The sequence below is a fragment of the Drosophila montana genome, unplaced genomic scaffold, assembly GCF_035044405.1.
Source record: "Drosophila montana isolate Dmon_TW-CO22-7 unplaced genomic scaffold, ASM3504440v1 contig_3733_1, whole genome shotgun sequence".
Taxonomy (NCBI): Eukaryota; Metazoa; Arthropoda; class Insecta; order Diptera; family Drosophilidae; genus Drosophila; species Drosophila montana.
In genome coordinates, this window is record NW_026998620.1 from 7683236 (window position 1) to 7703672 (window position 20437).

Genomic DNA, 20437 nt, shown 5'->3' on the forward strand with positions numbered 1-20437 from the left:
TTATCAATCTCCCGTTTCTACAATGTAGCTAAATTCGTAGATAGTATTGGTTATAGGTAATTTCCTTGTCACATTCCTGTTGAAAACTTCGACTTGGGTTAAGGAACTCGAGTACATAACAACGCTTGCCCAAAATTGTTGTTCTGAACTTTTATTCGCTTTTATTTGAGTTTCTTTTTTTTTTGTTTATTTTTTATTTATTTACTTTTTTTTGTCTGCCACAGGTCCTTTGGTCAACTCGCTTTACTGTTATCTTGTTGACATGCCGGACATTGACATATCCATTTTTTACGAGCCTTGCGTTGCTGCCCTTCGGGTTGTATGTGTTTTGTGTGTATAAGAAAAAAAATAACAAAAATAAGAAGACGAAATAACTTACTACAATAAAAATCGTCAAGGAAAGGTAATTTATTATTTTTCGAATTCAATGTCTTGGCAGCTGTGGCTCTCTCACTCTCTGTAGTCGCCTGCCTTCAAATCAATTTGCAATGACGTAATTATCAAATTGCAATGGCAGGCACGCCCACAAGTACTTAAGGGTGTGTGTGTGTGTTTGGTCGGTGGCACTCACACAACAATTAACACTTGGCCATTACTTCCATTTGCGGCATGTTAATTTGTTGCCACATCAATTGCTGTTACCAATATGCGAGGCGCATACAGAAATGCACACACACACACACTCAGAAAACATGCGAATGCCTATGCCTGGGCCAGTGCCTGTGTCTGACTGTGTAACAATCTCACCGACAGCTGACGCTGTTGTGGTTTGCAGCTACAACTATTACAACAACAACAACAACAAGAACTACAAGAGCATGCAGCCTGCTGACAATTGCCTGACACTCGGCAGCTGGTTTATTTGCCACACACGTGGACAGCACACGTACACACGACCCAACCACCCACTGTTTTAGCCAGCCAAGTCAGAATCAGAGCCAGACAACCACACTGCCAGCAGCCGTTGGCCGTGCCGTGCGAAGAGGCGGGGCCAGCAGGCGTCGGCTGAGCAGTTGAACAATAACGCTTGAGTGATTATGCAATTGACAGCTAAATCAATCAATGATGTCAACTACATGCCGACAACGGGCCAACAAAACGCACACAAACACACACACAGAAGCATAGGCAAACATATAACAAGCGCACTCAATGTTGATTCCTACTTTTTGTGCGAAACACAACAACTATTACAACACAAACGCACACACACACACACTCATTGAATTCCCAATTGGTAGAACGCTTTATGTTGTTTCTGACATTTTCAATTTTTTATGACAAAACTCGAAAATTGGTACAAGTTTTTTTACATTTTTTCTGTATTGTGCATACAAAACTCTGGAATTTCTGCATTAAATTTGTGAGTTTTTTGTAATACTTTCAAGCGATATATTTAAAAATTGACCGCTTGCCAGCAACAATGGGCTCAGTCGAATGTAACAAATTAAACGGTCTGCAATATGACTGATGTCTATATATGTATATAGATTAAAGCCAATTTCATAGAAATCAGAACAAAAGTACAATCAAATCACGAGCTCAGCGACTAAATAACAAAATTATGACAAATTCTGACAGCACCCACAAGGCGTACGAGAAACTCACATATTTGTCAATTCTCAGCGCTGATTGCCGGCAATCGTCAGCTTGACAAATAGCCAAAACGCCAACGCACGTCGCACGTTCCATTCGCATTCGCATTCGCATTGTTTGTCTGAGGAACCGTCAGATGATAAATATTTCAGGGTTTTTCCTTTTTCTTTTTTCCTCGCACACACGCACACCCACCCCTCATGGTGTTTCCTTATATATGTATCTCCTCAGTATTGATGACGTTTAATATATGCATATAATGAAGTTTATGTTTTCGCCCACACGATAGACTCCAGATATACGAGTCTAAGCATGCAAAGCAGTCAATCAACCCAAACTCAACTCAAAATTCGAACCTGAGAAACAAACTGGGCAAATGGATTTGCACAACTTTACGTCTCGTAAGCTGAACTGTACGCTTTGTGTGCTTTCGGCCATGGAATATTTATAAGCTATGCAGTAGCTATTTCCGGATCTATGTTACTAAGGAGCTAGCCAAAAATAAGAAATTGCCCGACGTAGCATAACAGAAATTAAGGTATCAGAAGATCGTTCCTAAATCATACTAAGAGGCTGCTGTTGTTGAATACAAATAATATCGAAATAACTTAAGATAGGTAAAATTAAAATACAGAATCCGGCAAAGCATTAAAAAAGATACTAAAAGGATGATTATCCAGATAGCGGAATAATGAGACAATTAGATGTATAGAAAAAGAAATATATTATTTAAGAAAATTTCTAGAGTGAAAGAATAATTTCATTGCCAAAACAACTAAATATATGATAAAGTACAGCACATCATAAACGGATACACTGAAATAAATATGGCGCTTAATCTACTTAAGTACAATCAAATTTATTCCACTGTGTTATGTATCAATATCATCGAGAATACCATATATGTATGTATGTGTGTGTTTGTATAGCCGTGCACAGCTGTATGCGAGAGTGTCTGCTGCTGTAGCATATCATCAATTATGGCAAGCGGAAGTTACATTTTTGTAAATGTTGTATCTTGATGTTGTTTCAAAAAACAACAGCACAACATGGAGCTGAGCAGACTCTCCAGCCGGCTATTGAGACTCGCCCAAGTGGCTGCGGTGCGGATGTGGGAAGATTGCAACCAGAACGTTGATTGTTTTTGCTATCATTGAATAATTGATGCTTTTGTGTAGACAAAGACAGCAGCAGCAACAACAGTAAAATAAATTTCCTTGGGGCGCGAATATGTAAAATACGCTGAACATTCGAGAAAAAAAAGGAAGTGAATTGTTGAAAGAGCAGTTCGCGGAAAATATGGATATATAACGATAACAAACCAACCGAGTTCGCATAGCGTATTGTTCTTATTGTTCTACCACGCGTATTATGTAAATCAATGTAAGTGAATATTTTTGAAAATCTGCTTACGAACGAGAGAGAGAACATCTGTTGAGAATCTAAAATATTTCCAAGCCTAGAATGGGTGGCAGCAGACAGCCCTGCCGTATGTGCGACTCAACGCTGTTGCATTTGGAATGTGATTTCACAGTTTGTTTTGCTTTCTCCCCACAGTCCACATACTTCTCGAATCCAAGCGCCAGCTACAGCCTGTTGGCACTTTTATATATCGTGCTTCAATAGAACATTTTCAATATTTCTAACCTGGCACACAGAGGGAATCGCTGCCATTGTTGTTGCCGGATTAACAGGCTACACTATGTGTGCGTGTGTGTGTGTGTGTGTGTGTGTGTGTGTGTGTGTGTGTGTGTGTATGGTGCGAATGTGTGCAGAATGGCAGCAAAGGATGAGTATATTTTATAGCATATGCTGTGTTGTGCGGGTGAAGTCACAGCTGTACCCGAACCCGAATTGGAAGCCCTATACTTTCAAAATTCTTTTAAGTACAGAATACCAAAAATTTCTGGCAACGAACCAGATTGGATGTCTTGCAGCATTACATAAATATGTGGTCAATCCAAAACAGCTAGCAAAGGGAGTGACAGCCGCTCTACAGCCCTTTCGATATGTGGAATGCACGGCTCAAGTTAAGCCAACTGCCAGCAGGCAACAGTTCTCATGTGCAGTTAATGAATGGAGCTAAAAGCCAAAATTGTTGCCCACTGACAGCTGCAGTCGTTCATTAGACAATAAGCCCAGCCGGGCAGCTGTACGGCGATTTTTTGGCTGCCACGTGCAGATAATCAGCGCCCAAAGGTGCACTATACTATGAGTATATCGTGCCCAGCAGTAACACAATCCGAAAAGCTGCAAAAAGAATGCTGAAAAGGCAGCTGCAATGCGCAGAGCTTAAGCAGCAATGAACAGACTGACCGACGCGTCGACAACCGGATAGTCGGACAGACGGACAAACGGACAGACGGACAGCCATGTAGACAGACAACGAATGCAACTCAAGCCCGCAGCAGCTGAAATTTGGCCCCAACTCCGACTGTGCCTCCCACGGCGGATCACCACTCGACGTTGTAAAAGTCAGAAGCATAAAATCCGATAGCTTCCGCTAAGCTAGCTTATTCAAGCGTAGGTAGGGCCAATAAAACATTTCTAAGGATTTCGCTTGGATTTCACATTGCATCCTTGCCACACTGCGAACCGCCCGAACGCAATCCGGACTGTGGCCTGTAGGTGCTGTTCGCTGCTCGCAACTGAATGTGGCAACTGGTGGCGACTGCACTTTTATTCGCACAGTTCGGCAATCGGCATGCAATGGCTAAAGGGTTCAGGGTTGGATAACTTGTTGGCGGTGTAAATTATTTCCTAATTAGTTGGGCAGCCAGGCAATTTTATTTATTTTTTGGCCAGTCATTTAAAGTCCATACGCTGCAGTGCCTGATTTAAGAGAGGAATACTTATCATCTGGGCTCATCTGCGGCTCCATTCGATCGCCACAAATTTAAGCATTATAGTCGTCGTGCCACTTGCAGCGCCATTGCCATTTAAGGGACAAAGCCCTATTTTATTGCCATCCTCTGTCGTAGACGCTGCTTCACTTATCTAAAGGAAGTTGCGCACAAAGCGCAGAATGGCTACAAACAAAATTCAAAGCCAGTTTGATGCTTATCCTTAATGATGCAGTAAAATGTTATTTTTTTCTTTGCTAGCCCCTGGACACAGGACACAGAGTTTGCAGTTTACAACGCCGAGGCAAAGGAAAAAGTTTCCCAATGCCATTTCACACACTCCTCGGACTCAGACGCTGCCCACGAAGCTATTAAACTTTTGCTAGCAAAAGAAATGCCTAAAAAACAGTCGTCCCCGCCAGTGCTGCAGTTTCCATTCTCATTTTTAATTGCAGCCAGCGCTCATCTATCAATAGAACTATAGACTACGATATGGCATGCAAATCAAATTATTCGCCATGCCTGCAGAAGTCTCCCGTTGTCTTCTGCTGTGCTGTGGCTTAAAACAGGATAACGAGCCAAGTTGTTACAAGTTTTTAATAGAGCAAACTAGCAAATGGTGTTGGGATAAAGAAAATAGAACCATAGGCAAAAGCAGCTCGTCTTAGAGATACCTTAAGCCCCAGAATCTATTATCTATAAAAACCTTGCAGCGACTTCCGCAACTGTCTTTAATTTATATTAAATTTCATTTATATTTTCGATTATATATATGGAATCTAAATATAATCGATATTGTATAACTTTAAATTGATAGCTAGTATTAAAATTCATTTTCTTATAGTAAATGCTGACATAAGAATTAATTTAAAAATATGGGCTAAAATGGACACCCACTATAAAGTCAAGCCTGTCTTGCCCTTTACAGAACATACAGGGTATAAAAACTTCTGTTGAGACAGGCACACAAAAGACTGCTCCAACTGGCACCTGACTCTTCCACCAAATCAGCCTTCTTTCTGACGCGGCATAGGCAGCAAACTGCTGCATAAACTGCTAAAAAGATGATGAATTTTCAGCACAGACCGGCAAGTTTATAAACTTGCCAGTCTTCGGCAGCTCCCAGCAGCCGGCTTTCATCTCCTATCGCTGTGCAGTGAAAGCTACCGCGTTCTTTGTCGGCTGTCGGCGCGTAATAAACAAACTTTTGAGCAAAGTTTATTTCACTACTTTTTTTTCAGTGTTTTTTTTTCTGCTCATTTCTCTTTTATTTGTGAAGTGGTGTGCAGTTCGTGTACGACAAGTTTAACACCGAAAAGCGAGTGCAACACGGCACGCTTAGTTAGTTATGTAGATGGCCAGGTCGGCAACTGGCAGCCAAGCGGAGCAACGTCCATTGGCACCCCCACACACACACGCACACACACACACACAGCTGCGGTCGCTCATCTCTGACATCATTAAGCGCCATTTTGTAGTCGGCTGGCAGGTGCCAACTGGCGACTGGCGGTTGGCGGCTGGCAACTGGTGACTTCAAGCTGCTGAGATTTGGTCAACAAAGTTGCCCAAGTGTAGTCAAGCAGAAAGTGAGTCTCAGCTTGAGCTGCACCCACATAAAGATACAAAACGAGTAATTCACTTTTATTATGTATTTCATTTTCTCTCTCAGTGTGAGTGTGTATGTGTGCAGGTTGCTGCCTTACCGTGCATGTTTAAATGTGTGTTGAATTTTTTATGAGCACGCAACTTGCGGCATGGGCTATTTTCGGGGCCATCTAGGCAGAGATTTGAGCGCAACGGGCATTAAAGTAGCCACAAGAACCAATTTGGCCTCGCCCTCCCCCTTTCAGCACTGCGCCCAGCTAGCGCTTGTTTCGCTTTAAAACTAATTAATCTAAATGGATTTTTTGTAGTTGCATTTTGCACTAGCGCTGGCACTGCCATTGCCACTGACGTATAAAAACCAAACTAACACACGGACACAAATACAAACACACTCACACACACACACAAATCGACATGTGTGTGGCACAAAATAAAAGTAGAGTAAACTGTAAGCGAGGCACTCATTGAAAGCGAAAAACCGAAGCGAACCGCAAGCAATTTGCATGTTTGAAACGCCATGCAACGCCATGGCCTTCTCTTGCCAGCCCGCAACCCCTCCACCAGTCCCCTACCACCCGACCCCCTTGTTGCTATTGGCTAAAACACGAAAGGGGCCGGTCCACGTGGTATACTCGTATCATGCACCAAACGGGGACAGGACAGCGTTAAAGTAGCCTTATCGCCGGGCACACATCGCATCAGCTTCAGCACCAGCTCCTGCTGCTGCTCCTGCTCCTGCTCGTGCTCCTTTACTAGCGTCAGTTCCTGCTCCTGCTTCTACACCAGCTCGAGCTTTAGCTATGGCTTCAATGTGGACAGTTTGAAGCAGTTTTATTGACGTGTATCCGGGCGTGGCCAGTGCGAGGCGGCGGCTAGCTGCCCCACATGGGATGTGGCTGTTGCGTTATAAATAAAAACCCGTTTACCCTGTTCATCAAAAGGCGGGCGCAACTGTAGACGCTGAAATGCACTTATTTCAACGTTTAGCCAGCGGCTAGCAGCATTTAAATGAATTTATATATTTTTTTAAAGCAAGCAAATGAAGATATAACTAAAATTACTCGAAACACTGATTTCTATAATTCATGCCAAATCAAATGCCGCTGGCAGAGTGTAATTTATCGAGCAACTTTTGCATAACACACACACACACACACGAGCACACATAGTGAGAGAGTGAGAAAGACATTTTTGTCGGCAAAATGGCAGCGGCGCCATTTTAATTTGATTTTGCCAGTCCTTTAGTTTTTTTTTTTGTCAACGTCGGCGTCGTTTTGGCCATGTGTGACAGTTGGTTGACCGTTTTTGGCGATTTTAGCTGAAGGCTTCTGCAAAGCATACGAAGGAGACAGTTATAAATTGCAAATATACTGTAAATTCTGTAGGGCCCAGTGGGCACAGACTATAGTAATTGTTGGTAATGTACCTAAAAATATGAACCAACAGACCTAATCCTTACATTGGCATTCGTTGAATATAATATAAATATATCACATCGATGTTTGGAACCGGCTTTGCCTGGGCAAATATTTGTCTTTGAATCTAAAAACTTAACATTTTTTCGGCAAATTTCCGGCTATGCCGCTGAATCTTTCGAAATACGAAGAAAAATGAAATTAATAAAATATAAAGATATATATTTTTTTTTTTTTTGTACTTCCCTTAATTTTCAATTATTTTCCAACAATTTGACTTGGTAATAAACTGTTGACTGGCTGAGTTAACCAACAATTAAAGTTACTTTATCAGTTGCCACTTAGCTCAATTCCAGTTCTCAGTCAGTTAACCGTCGGCTAGTAAATGTGTATGCGGTGAATGTGTGTATATATGTTGCAGGGTGCAGCAGCTGTTTGGTATTTTTGTTGTTTGTTTTTTTTCGGGGGTTTTGTGGTTTTTTTGGCACATCGTTTATTATGCCAAGCGAAAAATGCAATATTTTCTCCTGTGCCGCTACGTGGCCGACAAAAATATTTACAATTTGGCAGTACCCCTGCTGTCCGCTACTCAATCCCTAAAGCCAACCCACCAACAGCTGCTGCTGCTGCTGTTGTAAAAAAAAAAAGAGAAGCGGAAGCCATAAAAGGAAGCGCCATCGAGGCAAGCCGAACAGCCACCAGGAGCCGCCGCTGACTGTCGGCACACTCCATAAAAAAAGAGGCCACACACCATTCGGCTAAGCTCAAAAGCGGTAACTTCAATCTTTGAATGTTTTATTTACTGCAAAATCGATATGGTTTTTTATAAGCGTACGCGAGCGTGGGGGCTGGGGCTGGGCGACTGAGGCGACTGAGGCGCCACACGGGCTTAACACACAAGTGCCAGGCGTAACGAGTTGCATGCAAATTCGTGCCCGTTTTTTGTCTTCTCTTCCTATGCTTTTATTTTTTCTTTTTACTGCTGCTTTGCCTTTGGCTCTTTGACTCCTTGGCGCTAAAATATCGCCTGCGCCTCGGCCGTTTCTTTGAATAGCGGCTCTGGGCACAAATGCAGAAGTAAATGTGTTGCAACTAGACATTGAGCTGGGGCAACCAGGCAAGCTGGGAGGCTGGGTAAAATGTGTGTGGCAAATCACACACCACATAATTTGCCGCTGCATTGCGCACACCAATTCAAACTGACACACACACACACTTACACATAGAGTCTGCTGCTGTGGAATTAGTGAAGCAGCTGCCTCTGCATCTGCTCCTTGCCCCTGTTACTCCTGCTGCTGCTGCGTTGCTGGCGTCCCCGACCGCATTACGTATGCATGACGTTGGCGCTGGCGTTTGCTCCAAAACTCCAAACCGATGCCGACCAGCGCGTCGATGGTGTAAATGCCTGAAAGGAATGAAAAACGTGGCGCCCCAACAGCAGTACCAGACAGACAAGGGAACGGGCAGGACATGCCATTTCTCTCTTTCTCGTTTCCATTCTTTGCCTCTGCCCCTTTTTGGCCGGTTCAATGCTGATTACGATCGCTGCTTTGGCCACTGGACTGGATGGTGCGAAAGTGCTGTAGCATTTGACTTCTTTTTGTGTCCCACGTTGATAATTCGAAATTTGTATTCCAATCTTCAAATTGTCTCCAAAATGGAATTGATTTTATGCAGATGAGCATGAAATTGTCTCAATGCGAATTTACCATGTTAGTGTAAATAAATGCTGCACAGTCGGTGAACTAGCACGCGACACGCCCCCTATTCCACACCCACATCGAGTAGATTGAATGCAAAGGATGCGTAGCTGTGACTCTTCCAATTTAACTTTAAGTCATGCAGCATCGATTTCTGGCCCCCCAATTTATTACTTAATTCTTGGGCCGCAGTTAGCAGTTGGCCAGAAAATCAAATCAATTCAAATAATAGAATGCAGCCGCAGCGCCAAACTTATAAAATGCTCAAGGAAATCCACATTAAATATTTGGCTATGCAAACAGCAAAACGCCCACTCGCAGGACCCGCCTCCTCAACCATCTCAACTTCGAAGAATGCGCGCGCGCTGTATTTCATTTGAATTTACAACTGTATTTGATCTGATCGATGTAACTGCAACCACTCCCACAGAGCCCATCGGCAAGGCAAGCCAATAAAATACTCGAAGAGAGAGAGAAATAGGAGAAATGAGCAAATCGCATAAAAATTCGCTGGCGAATTTGTAAAAATTCATACAAGAGAAAAATGCTGGCCATTCAAAGGGCCAATATGCAAACAGGGCCACAAAAAATATATTTCACAGATATCTTACATGATGCCAACGACAATACTCATGATGATGTCCATGACAATAATGACGATGATGATGATGATGTTGCTGGGCATGGCATGATGCTGCAGACTAAGCTGGATGCTGATTGAACGCTGATACATGTCCAGAGCAATAAAAAAATTGGCTGAAGGAAATTTAAGGACAGCCGCAATTCATTGACTCTGTGATGGATTTTGACTGCCCCTCGACACTTCTCCAGCTGAATGCGCGATATTATCGGTTTACATTTGTTTGCATTGCTGAGTAATTTGTGTTTACTGTGGATATGTTTAGCATGCAGTGCCTGCTCCACTCTACTGCAAAATATCACATACGAGCTGCAAATTATATAGAGAGAGTCGTTATGTGAGTGCGATGAAGGGTCGATAAAGTGCTTCAAATGGCCAGGAAATTGCAAATTGCTGGTTTAGTTGACTCAAGCGGGCTATTGATATGTTTCGTATTTATTCTTTGCATTTGAGAATTTGTAATGATAGTTTAGCTTCTCTAAATAAATATTGGCTCTGGCGATAAGAGCCCGTCCTTAAGAGTTACGAATGAGTGTATGTATGGGCTTGTGTGCGTTTGTAGTCTAGTTGCCACTGCTTTGGCAATTTATTGTTTATGCAATCAGGCATTCGGTGCTTGTGTTATATTTCACAGCATTTCGATAACTTTCTTGGTTTGCCCATCCCCTCTGAAACTCTGCCATTGCATTTCACTTTCGTTGTGTCATGCCGCAAAAATCTCATGCATAAGTTTTCATCTTATTTACTCGAGCAAACTCAAACCAAGCTCGATGCAGCAGCATCAGCATCAGCTCGATCTCGAATTTCTCTATAAATCATCTATGCAATTTTAATTCAAACACAAAAGAATTTCCGCCACACATGCCGCACAATACATAAACACACAAAGATACGCAGACACACGCACACACACACACACACAGGCTGAGAGGGGGCATTGTTAGCATAAACCAATTGTAAAAGCCAAAATAGCGACAACCTCCCAACTAATGCGCTCAACGCGCCCCGAAGATACACTGAAGAGACCGAGACTGAGACTGTGGCATGAGTAGTTGCCCCCACGAGAGTGCGGGCCAAAAGCTACTCGAGGCACGGGGCCAAAGGCTTGGGAATAGAGCCAAAATATGTAGTATAAATAACCGCATTTGGGTATATGTGTGTGTGTGTGTGTGTGAGAAATATTTTGTTTAACGTTTATAGTTTTATGCACTTAAGATACAAAAATATTTTTTTGGAAATTTATTTTCCAGCTGCAGCCAGAAACAGAGCCAACAGCAGGGCCGAAGCCAACGCCAAAGCCAAAGCCAAAGTAAAAGCAAACGCAAAACTTTTGCCAATATTTGTAAAAAAGATATTGATTGGCCTGAGCTGCATGCCCAGACACACACACATACACGAACGCACAGACAGATGCACAGGTCCTGCTTATGCACATAAATTCATCCTTTCAATAAGACATGCAGGTTGGCTGGTATGCGTTGCGTTAGCTCGTTGCCACCCAACATCACTGCTCAATTCTTCGTGCAAACAGAGTGTATGAGTGTGCATACGCCCTCGACACGCAGCCCATGCCCCACAATGCACCACCGTGCACCACTCCACTTGACTGCTGCATAAGTAAACGTCAGCGGATAAATTGCCACAGTTGTTGCCGCACACTCATAGACGTAGTCAAATTTTTTGAGCTGAGTTTTTCGTGCATGATAACAACTATGGCAACAGTTTGAGAGCCATTGAAGCGAAGTGGCAACCCAAGCAGCATACACACATACATACATACATACATATATATTTTACTATTACTTACATATACATATACGTATCAGCTGACGCCACATTTGGATTTATTTCTCGAGCCCTGCCAAAGGTTATGTTTGTTTTATGTTAAATGTTCAAGCATATTATTGCAACACGATGCTCAAGAAAATGCTTACCGAAATTTTCTTATTTTTGTTTCCTCTTATATATGGCAGGAGAAATCTAGCTTAGGTTGTTGTTGCTTTTGTGTCTGCTGCATGTGAAAATATTCAAACAAAAATGTTATGAAAATATGAACTGATGCTTATCGATTGTGAAATATGATAAGTTGGTTGGGTGCCGCGGCAAACATGCAATGCCTGTTTTGTACACACACAAACAAGCATACACACACACACCACATAGACACACACACACACACACAGATATGCAATGTATATATATGCCCCTCTCTGTTCTGCATACATTTAATTTGTTAGCACAATCGAAGCCCGGCTAAAGGGCGGCTGTATTATTTCATTATTTGTGTGCACTGCTGACGGACATATGCAGCTGTATGTGTGTGTGTGTCTGTGCATGTATGTGTGCATATTTTCATTTCGTGAACGTCTGTTTGTTTGCGTGCCAGGCAGACCACAGAGTGGGAGTTGAAAGGTAACCAGACAAGACCAGACCAGCCCAGAGAATACCAAACCCAAAACCAAAGCCGAGTGCAAGCCCAATCGCAATCCCTTACCCAATTACATGGCCCCGAGCAATTGCAGCCAAATTCCTTTGGTAGCTAATAAATATTAAAGTTTAATTAAATATGCTTTTTCCCCCAATATTTATGTGCGTATCGATTACGGGGCTCGGCCAGCGGTCCATTGGCCTGGGCCAATGCAATTTCGCTGTTGGTCAGCGCCATAAATTGCAACCTTGAAGCTGGAAAGCTGAAACTGAAGCTAAAGCCGAGCCAAAGGCCATTAAAATACATTCTTTTTATTTTTTTGTCGGCCACTTTACATCGGCTGAAGTGTGGGCGGGGTGGGGGGCTGGGCCAGTGGGCCATGGGCTAACTAAAACTCATATTAAAAATTGACTTTTATCGTGATTTACAATCAAGTTGGCCTTTTTTAAATGCCGCGGTCGACATGCGGGCTGCCAGCCCTTTCTTTCCCTAGCTGATGTTTGTTCGTGTTGGTGTTGCGGTTGAGCCAAGTATTACACAAACCCACACACACTCACACTTACACTCATACACACACACACAGAAACACGCACACACCACACACTCATCAGTGGGTAGCGCAAAATATATCTTCGTAGCTTAAGCAAGACGGGCACACATATTTAAAGCCCTGTTCCTCCACTCCACCAAACATAGACGGCCAACATCCGACACGTGGTCTAACACTTTCTGTGGCATTTTTGCAGCAGAAATCCTTTTAAGTTGGCTAACGGCGCCACGCCCAGCGCATAAGCCGCATGCTGACGTTCTTAAGGAGCTGCTTTTATAATTCTCCTGCTCTTCTATCTCCAGTCGCCTATACAGACATCCAATTGCCAACACTTTCTATTCGCACATGCAATTCTATTGGATTTCTTGGCAAAGGCCACATGACGTCGCCCACGTCTTTGATTTTCAGCTTTTCCTCTTAATTTGCTGGGACTTTAAGCATCTATTATCCTATCTTGTAATTTTTCTGGGTCTGCTTTATCAACATTAAGAGATAATTTGAAATTGCTTGGATACATTAAACTGAGTGACCCTTCATAATTATGTGCCAGACCATTTAAAATTTAGCTAATAAAATAAAGCAGCATCTCACCCAATTATAAGTTAAAGCTGCTATAAATTGATTATATATGCGTACATAAATATTTAACTTATGCTCTTTTATCTGTCATTTACAGAGACTGCCGAGTTGTGCGCGATCCGCAGACGCTGAAATCAAAGGGCTATGGATTCGTCAGCTTTGTCAAGAAATCGGTAAGCTAAAACAAAACTAAGCTAAACTGTCTTGAATGAACTTCAAAAGACGTCAAGCCCAGAAAACTTGGCAGCAATTAGTGAAAATTCAATAAAACAGCAGCACAGCACAAATAATTCAACCTTTAAAGGACTTTAGCTGAGACCAGAATGCCTATTAAGAAATTCGCTTTAAAATCAAACAAATTAAATATGTAGAGTTTTGGTATATTGGTATTGACAAAATGAAAAATTCTTTATATACTTCTCTTTGGTTTAACGGATCTTATAATATCCAGGTGGTACTTAAACAAGCGGGAATATGAAAATTGATTCAAGTTATTGATTCGAGTTAATTTATTTTTCTGATGCAAATATACGAGTATATTTAAGTATATACGTCATGAATTTAAATACGCCTCTTTCTTACGTATACATATTTATTGGTGTTGCCTATAAAAATGCCTTTAGGCTTTCCATTTTTATAAATTCTGTTGTGTGATTTAAGACACTTTGCACACAAATTAAGCTAGAGAGGGATACAGAGAGAATATTTCGAGTCACCCACACAAAATGTAAAGTCTTTGCCACAGATGCAACAAGTCTCACGGTCCTTCTTTAAGAAAACCATGAAAACGTTTACACATCATATTCAATATGTTCCAACCGCAAGTGATAAGGGTAGAAATAACTGATACGCACGAAGCTTACGTGTGTGTTTGTTTGTTGTGATTGAATTTCATGTGCTTAATAGGTAGAAAATTCGACAAAGCTGAAAGTTGACGCCAAAGCTGAATGCGGTTAGGATCAAAGGCAGCAAAGCTCAGCTGTACGCGCTGTGTGGCAAGCAGTCAAGCAGAAAAATATCGCAAGCTTAGCAAAAGACAGCCAGGCAGTCAGACAGACGTTAAGAAAATCAAAATCAAAGCCAATGTCAAATCAATGCTCAAGTCGGCCAGGCGAATGACGTGAATCCGAAGGCGCTACAAGTCAATTACGCAGCAAATGTTGAGAGTTATTAATTAAATTTTAATGCTAATATTAATATTTTCATGAAGAGCACACAGATTAGATAGAAAGATAGAGAGCGAGAGAGATGTACATAATCCATGACGCTTAGACCCCACCACATCCACACAGCCAATGGCTGTCAGTCAAAAGCATAAGCCAAAGCCTAAGTCTAAGCCTTTTTAGACAGAGAGGTTGTTGTTTCTTTTGCTGTTGTTGTATTACATTGAACGTAAGCGCTCAGACAATGCGGCGTATACGCAATTTGGAATCGGTGCGCTCTCAAAATGCGGCTGCGACGTGTCAAACGCGTCGCTGGCACTAACTAGTTAACTTTTTATGTTGCATCGATGCTTTGGGGGACGAGCGACAATTTTCGAACTTTCTCGATTAGTTTCGATGCCAACGCAGAAGCAAATGAAAGAAAAACAAACGCGTTCCAATGGCAAACTCAAATATTTCAAATTAAGTTTCTCGACATGAGTTTTGCACACAAACACTCGGTCACACACACACACACACACACAACCTTATGCACTCATATGCGCCGCCCTAAGCCGATGCCCAACCCCCGGCTGCCGTCGCTTGCAGCTGATTTAATGCAAATTTTATTTATGCGAAAAGTTTTATTAAATTTTTGTGCAAAGTTTATATATTTTCTGTGGTTTTGCGGAAATTGAAAAGTTATTTTTCGAATGGCTTACTGCAGACACATACACACACACAAACGCATCCACATGCGGGTTGTGTGTTTGTGTGCATTTCGATTGCAACTGCAAACGGAAAAGGAAGAAACATTTTCTTCATTTTGCGCTTCCGCCTGCATATGAACATTTCCCCAATCCCAGAGCTTTGCATAATACATTGCTGAAGGAGCTTTCAAATATTAAGCGTAAATTGTTCGGCAACATGCTTTAAATAAACACCAGCTAACGCCGCCAACGCTGCCAAACGCTGACGATGTACACAAATTGCCATAATTTAATAACCATCAAGGCAGGGGAGCCGCACCAGATACAGCATCCGCATCAGCATCAGCAGCGGCAGCGGCAGCCAAGGCAGGCTGTCCTGGCGCCTCCTGGCTGCGTGTCATTAGCATCATAAATCACAACAACATCAACAACAAACGCGTGTAGTTGAACAGAAAAAAAAACAGCAGCTCACGCAAACATTAAGCGCAATAAACATGCCGTTGCAGAAGAGACAAGAGCCGAAGCAGTAGGCAGCTCCTGTGCGCCTGCTGCTGCTGCTTGAAAATGCTAATGGCTGCCGTCGTTGGCGGCATCAGTTATTATCACACATAACATTAACATATTATTGCACGCCAATACGACAGTGCGACAATGCGGCAAAAGCTGCGTATGAGCAACAGCTCTATAACTGCTTCACGATTGTTGCTGCCGTGGATGTTGCAACTGTTGCTGCTGAGATTGATACTGTTGCTGCTTGCATCTTAAGTGGCCACTGTGCGGCTGGCATTGACTCAAAACTGATTACAGACAAAGTACAGCGCCGTGGCAAGTTAAGAGACTGCATTTAATCGCATTAGAGCTGCAAGTGGCTGTGGCACGGGCTGAGCCAACTGGCTGCAATCGGTGTCTGCGTTCTGCGTTGCATAATGTGCTCAATTCAAAATCAAAATTTGACAATGTGTGCAGCGAACACGATATAATGTCGGCCCCATTCTGTCACAACCCATGTTTCTTACACTGCGTCGTCCGTGGGTGTAGTTTTATTTCTTTCATCAACTGAGAAGCTTATGTTTGCATATGTTGCTGTCAATGGCAGGGAGCAGAATAACTTCGGTTAACCAAATGTTTTGGGTATGTTAGCTATTTTCAGAATTTTTTCAAACGTCAATAAAATTTGCTATTTTGTCTGTCCAAAAGGTGCTTGCGTAAGCACACATTTTAATACGTAAAAATTTATAGAATTTAAAATAAAGCAAGTGTGAGCTTTCAAGGCGGGAGTGCCAGACTAGGAGATAACCTGAAGTTCGCGCCAAGCTACCTTTACAAACATTCTAGCTTCCTTCTATACATATACATTTACAAAGCACACAGACACACACACATACACATGCTAACGCCGCTTTGTCCGCATCAGTGTTTATATGGGCTGATCTTGAGGAAATCTTCTGCCCATAAATATGGTACCCAAATGTGTTTAAAGATACGTTTTTCAATTTTTTTCAAAGTGAAATATTTAAAATCTTTGAATATTATACCTTCACATCAAGTTTGGTTAATTGAGCTCTTAAATTTTTGAGTTACCGTGAATCAAAATCAATTTGTATCTCTATCACTAATACGCATACATAATTATAATCAAACATACTTACGCAATGTGTTTGGTGTAAGATAGTATTAAAATGAAGAATTACCTTTCAAAAACTTATTAGACCCAGCCATTTAATATTTCCAGGAATTCAAAACTAATAACAGAATATACAACTAATAACAAAATAAAAAGTTCGTGCAAAATGTAGGAAAACCCATTTTAATAAGTTCTACAAATTCAGGATTTAGATTAATTTGTTAGCTCAAAAAAGAAACGCGCTTAAAAGTTAATTTCTCAGTATTTTTGAGACGCTCTTTAAAGTTCGAACAAAAGCTAATTTTAAACAAAAGGCAAAATGTTCAAGTTGTGTGCAATAAATTTGCTGGAGCGAATAAAACTTGGTTATAAATATAAATGGGCTGAACATTCATTTTATGTTTTCCATAATAATTCAGAAACAAGTGATTTGAAGCCTAAAACTGGCAACACACGCATAAGCCGACCCACTGGACATACCGAGTAAATGGACAAGACCAACAGCAGCATTTGGACTGGCCCCGGGGCCAGCAACTATAAAAAACAATTGAGAGGAGTATGGGAGACCGGAATGGGAAACAGAATCGAAATGAAAAGAAAAAGCAAAAAAAATGGCATACACAAATAAATCCTATGGAATTATGTCTTGACAAAAATGCGCTCTTGCGTGAAATACTGATTTTAGGGCCCACGCCCACGCCCAAGCCCACGCCCTTCCATACTCGCACCACTGCACCAAAAATGTTGTGATGTGTGACCAGGCAATGGTCAAATATCGAAAACATTTTTGGTCTAAACGAAATGAAAACAGTTTTCAGCCATCGGCTGACTGGGCCAAGAAAAGTTGCTGCGGGAGCTGGCTCTCGCTGGGTTTACACATCAATATCTGTTTGATGCTTTAGAATGCGACGAATGGGACAGCATTTCAAGTGTGTAAACGATTTGCCACTTGAGTTATTCTCTGAATATCAAGAAATCATCAGAAATGCCCAGAGAAATCATGCATTTGCCAAACGGATAGTTAGTCAAGACATTGTGGCTTTTGGAGCTCGGACTTTAAGATGCGACTTGGATAATGGTAGGCCTTAAAGCCTCTGGGCGCTTATCTAAATAGCCACGTTAATGAATCTGACCGAAGAACTAAGCAGAACTGGCTTAGAAGCTTGGCTGCCCAAACCTTTTAGCCTGAGACGATGTGCGACCGGATTGAGGAGTGGGGGGAGTGGGACGAGCACTAAATACTTGTGCGTCTGGTTACCTTTATTAAAAGACAAAATGGTTGCTAGGAGAAAAAAGGACAACACATTCCCATTTTCTTAGAGTGTATTTGTGTGGGGATTATCCCCCTTTTGTGTGTGTTGACTTTGCCTTTTTTCACCTTTTCGCTCGCTACAGTTTTTCCTTTTCCTGCTTAGCCCTTTTTTGTGTTTTTTTTTTTTTTTTGCCTGCGCCAGGCACAAACCATTTCCTTATTGTTTTAATAAACATTTAAAATGTCTTGCTCCCGACTTACGTTGTGTACACAAAATGTCAGCCCAACCATTTGTGGCAAATAGGATGGGATGAGGTGGGGGCCTGGCTGTTGTTAGTAAACAGATGAAAAGTATGACAAAACCCTTTTAAACAACTTAAAAATTCTTCAACTTACTTTGCTTTTCTTTATTCGCTTAATGAAGGTATTTCGCCTTTTTGGTTCTGTTTCTGAGCTGCTCGGCAACAAAAACTTTTTAGTGACTTCTACCGCTGCCCCGAACCTCCGCAACCACGCTTCCCACGGTCGGCAGTTCCATTTCCGTTTCTGAAGCCATGCGGGGGCATTAAAGGATTCTCTACGCTTATCAAGTAATCAATATTTACAAAGGCGTACAGCAAAAGTTGCACCAAAATGACTTACAACAAGTTGAACATCAAATTGAATTTACAGAAAATTTTCTTTAAATTTGGGCGCCCAGCGAGTCAAAAACTTTTGCTGCCATCTTTCGTGAAAAATAATTATCTTATCCGTAAGCGGAAGTTGTCGTCTCTATTAAATGAACTTTTACGCAGTAACTGGAATTCGGCATTTATGCAATTCTTTAACTTAAGCACACGATTTGTTTTATGTTCGAATTGCCAACCAGCAGGGCTTAGGGTTTGAGTGAAATTTAATTAATTTACAGCTGCTTCACGTGGCGCTCATAAGTCGGCAAGGTTTTTGTCAGCATTCGATTAGTTTATTATACATCTGCCAGAGAACCTAAATATTGATTGAAAAATAGTAAGACTATTTAATAAGATATTTGAGTTCTGGCGGAATACACCTCTGTGTGGCAAAGATTTTTCGATTTAAAACTGCCAGGGTATTTAAACTTCGACAGCACAAAGCTACCGCCTCCTTCGAGTTGTTGTTTTTTGTGGCCATTGTTGCATTGGTTGTCACAGCCACAGGCAGGCAAACGTGTCTGAAGTTTGTTCGCTATTAGCTGCAAATTTCCCGTACACAATTAATTAATTTCGCCTGGCCACAACAACAGCAAGAGCAACAGCAACTGATATCTTAACCAAACCAAGAAAATTTCTAACACTCAAGTGCCAATGCCAATGAGCCAAAAAGCCATGGCCAAAAACTGTCTACACCAAACCAAAACATTCTGTTTGTTCCGTTTGTTATTTGCCTCATGTTTTGCTCAGAAACTTTGCAATTAGTTTTCGACATTTTTTGAGCCAGTTGTTCTTGTCGTTATAGATTTACTTTTTGCTGTTGTTGTTGCTGTTGTTGTTGTTGGGTTATGCTTGGACCTGAAGTGAGAGTTTCATAAATAGTTTTGGCAAGTTGGAGCCAGGCGATCGGGTGTCATGTTGTGGTATTTAACAGACACTTGAGCTAGATGAATTGGCAAATTATTTAAAGGTTCTTGAACTGTGCACTGAAAATGCAAACTTATGACAGGCAATGAGGCATTTGAAAGCGTATTTATGCGCATGATTTACCCTTGAATATCATGCTAGCAAATACTGGGCCATACTCTTAAACTTGAATTCTTAAACAAGCCTCGAGAAATTGCAGTTCACTTCCGTTTTGCAGTTCATGTTCACCAAATGTTTTCTAAGCAATTTACCACCAAAATGATTGATAAAGTTTTTGGCCAGACTCTTGAAGCTGCAACAACTATTTGGCCGACAGCAAAGGCAACTTTTGGTCAAAGTTCGCTCTGTCAGTGGCATTGCATTAGCCGTGGCCATCAGTTCGCTGCCAAAGTTGCAGCTAACAGCTAAGCTGACCGTTTGTTAAGACAATTTCCGTTGACACATGGAATTGCAATTGCGATTGGCAAAGAAACAGAAACAGTAGCAGAAGCGGCAACGAAAACAACAAAAAAAGCTGCAACTGCATTTGTTACAGCGACTGCACTTGAAGCGCCTGTCAAATGAAACCAAGCCAAATGGGGAGCTACAGCAGCAGCAACAACAACTGGCAGCAGCAGTGAATTAAATATTGCATGTGGCCGCTTAAAGCTGCAGGCGCCGCAGTGCCACGGCTGATAAATAAATGTAAAATATTTAAATAGCTTCTGATGCCCGGGGTCGAGGCGCTGCGGCGGGCTGTCGCATTGTTTGCTGGCCCG

The 20437-nt window shown here is 41.8% G+C and overlaps 1 protein-coding gene and 1 long non-coding RNA gene across 9 annotated transcripts in view; one reads left to right on the forward strand and one right to left on the reverse strand.

Moving 5' to 3' along the window:
- LOC135436440 (uncharacterized) overlaps positions 1–20437 on the reverse strand; it is a 178734-nt gene that overhangs the window by 116698 nt on the left and 41599 nt on the right. The window contains exon 3 of one of the 8 annotated variants that reach the window (XR_010437526.1): positions 232–310. The exons of 6 other annotated variants lie outside the window; for them this stretch is intronic. This is a non-coding gene — a long non-coding RNA (uncharacterized LOC135436440). Of the gene's footprint in view, positions 1–231; positions 311–9864; positions 10109–20437 lie in introns of those variants that run through there. One more of the 8 variants, XR_010437524.1, reaches the window with a different exon arrangement.
- LOC135436439 (cytotoxic granule associated RNA binding protein TIA1) overlaps positions 1–20437 on the forward strand; it is an 89468-nt gene that overhangs the window by 63789 nt on the left and 5242 nt on the right. The window contains 1 exon segment of the mRNA XM_064694038.1: positions 13454–13529. Within this exon segment, the coding sequence (XP_064550108.1) occupies positions 13454–13529 (76 nt within the window).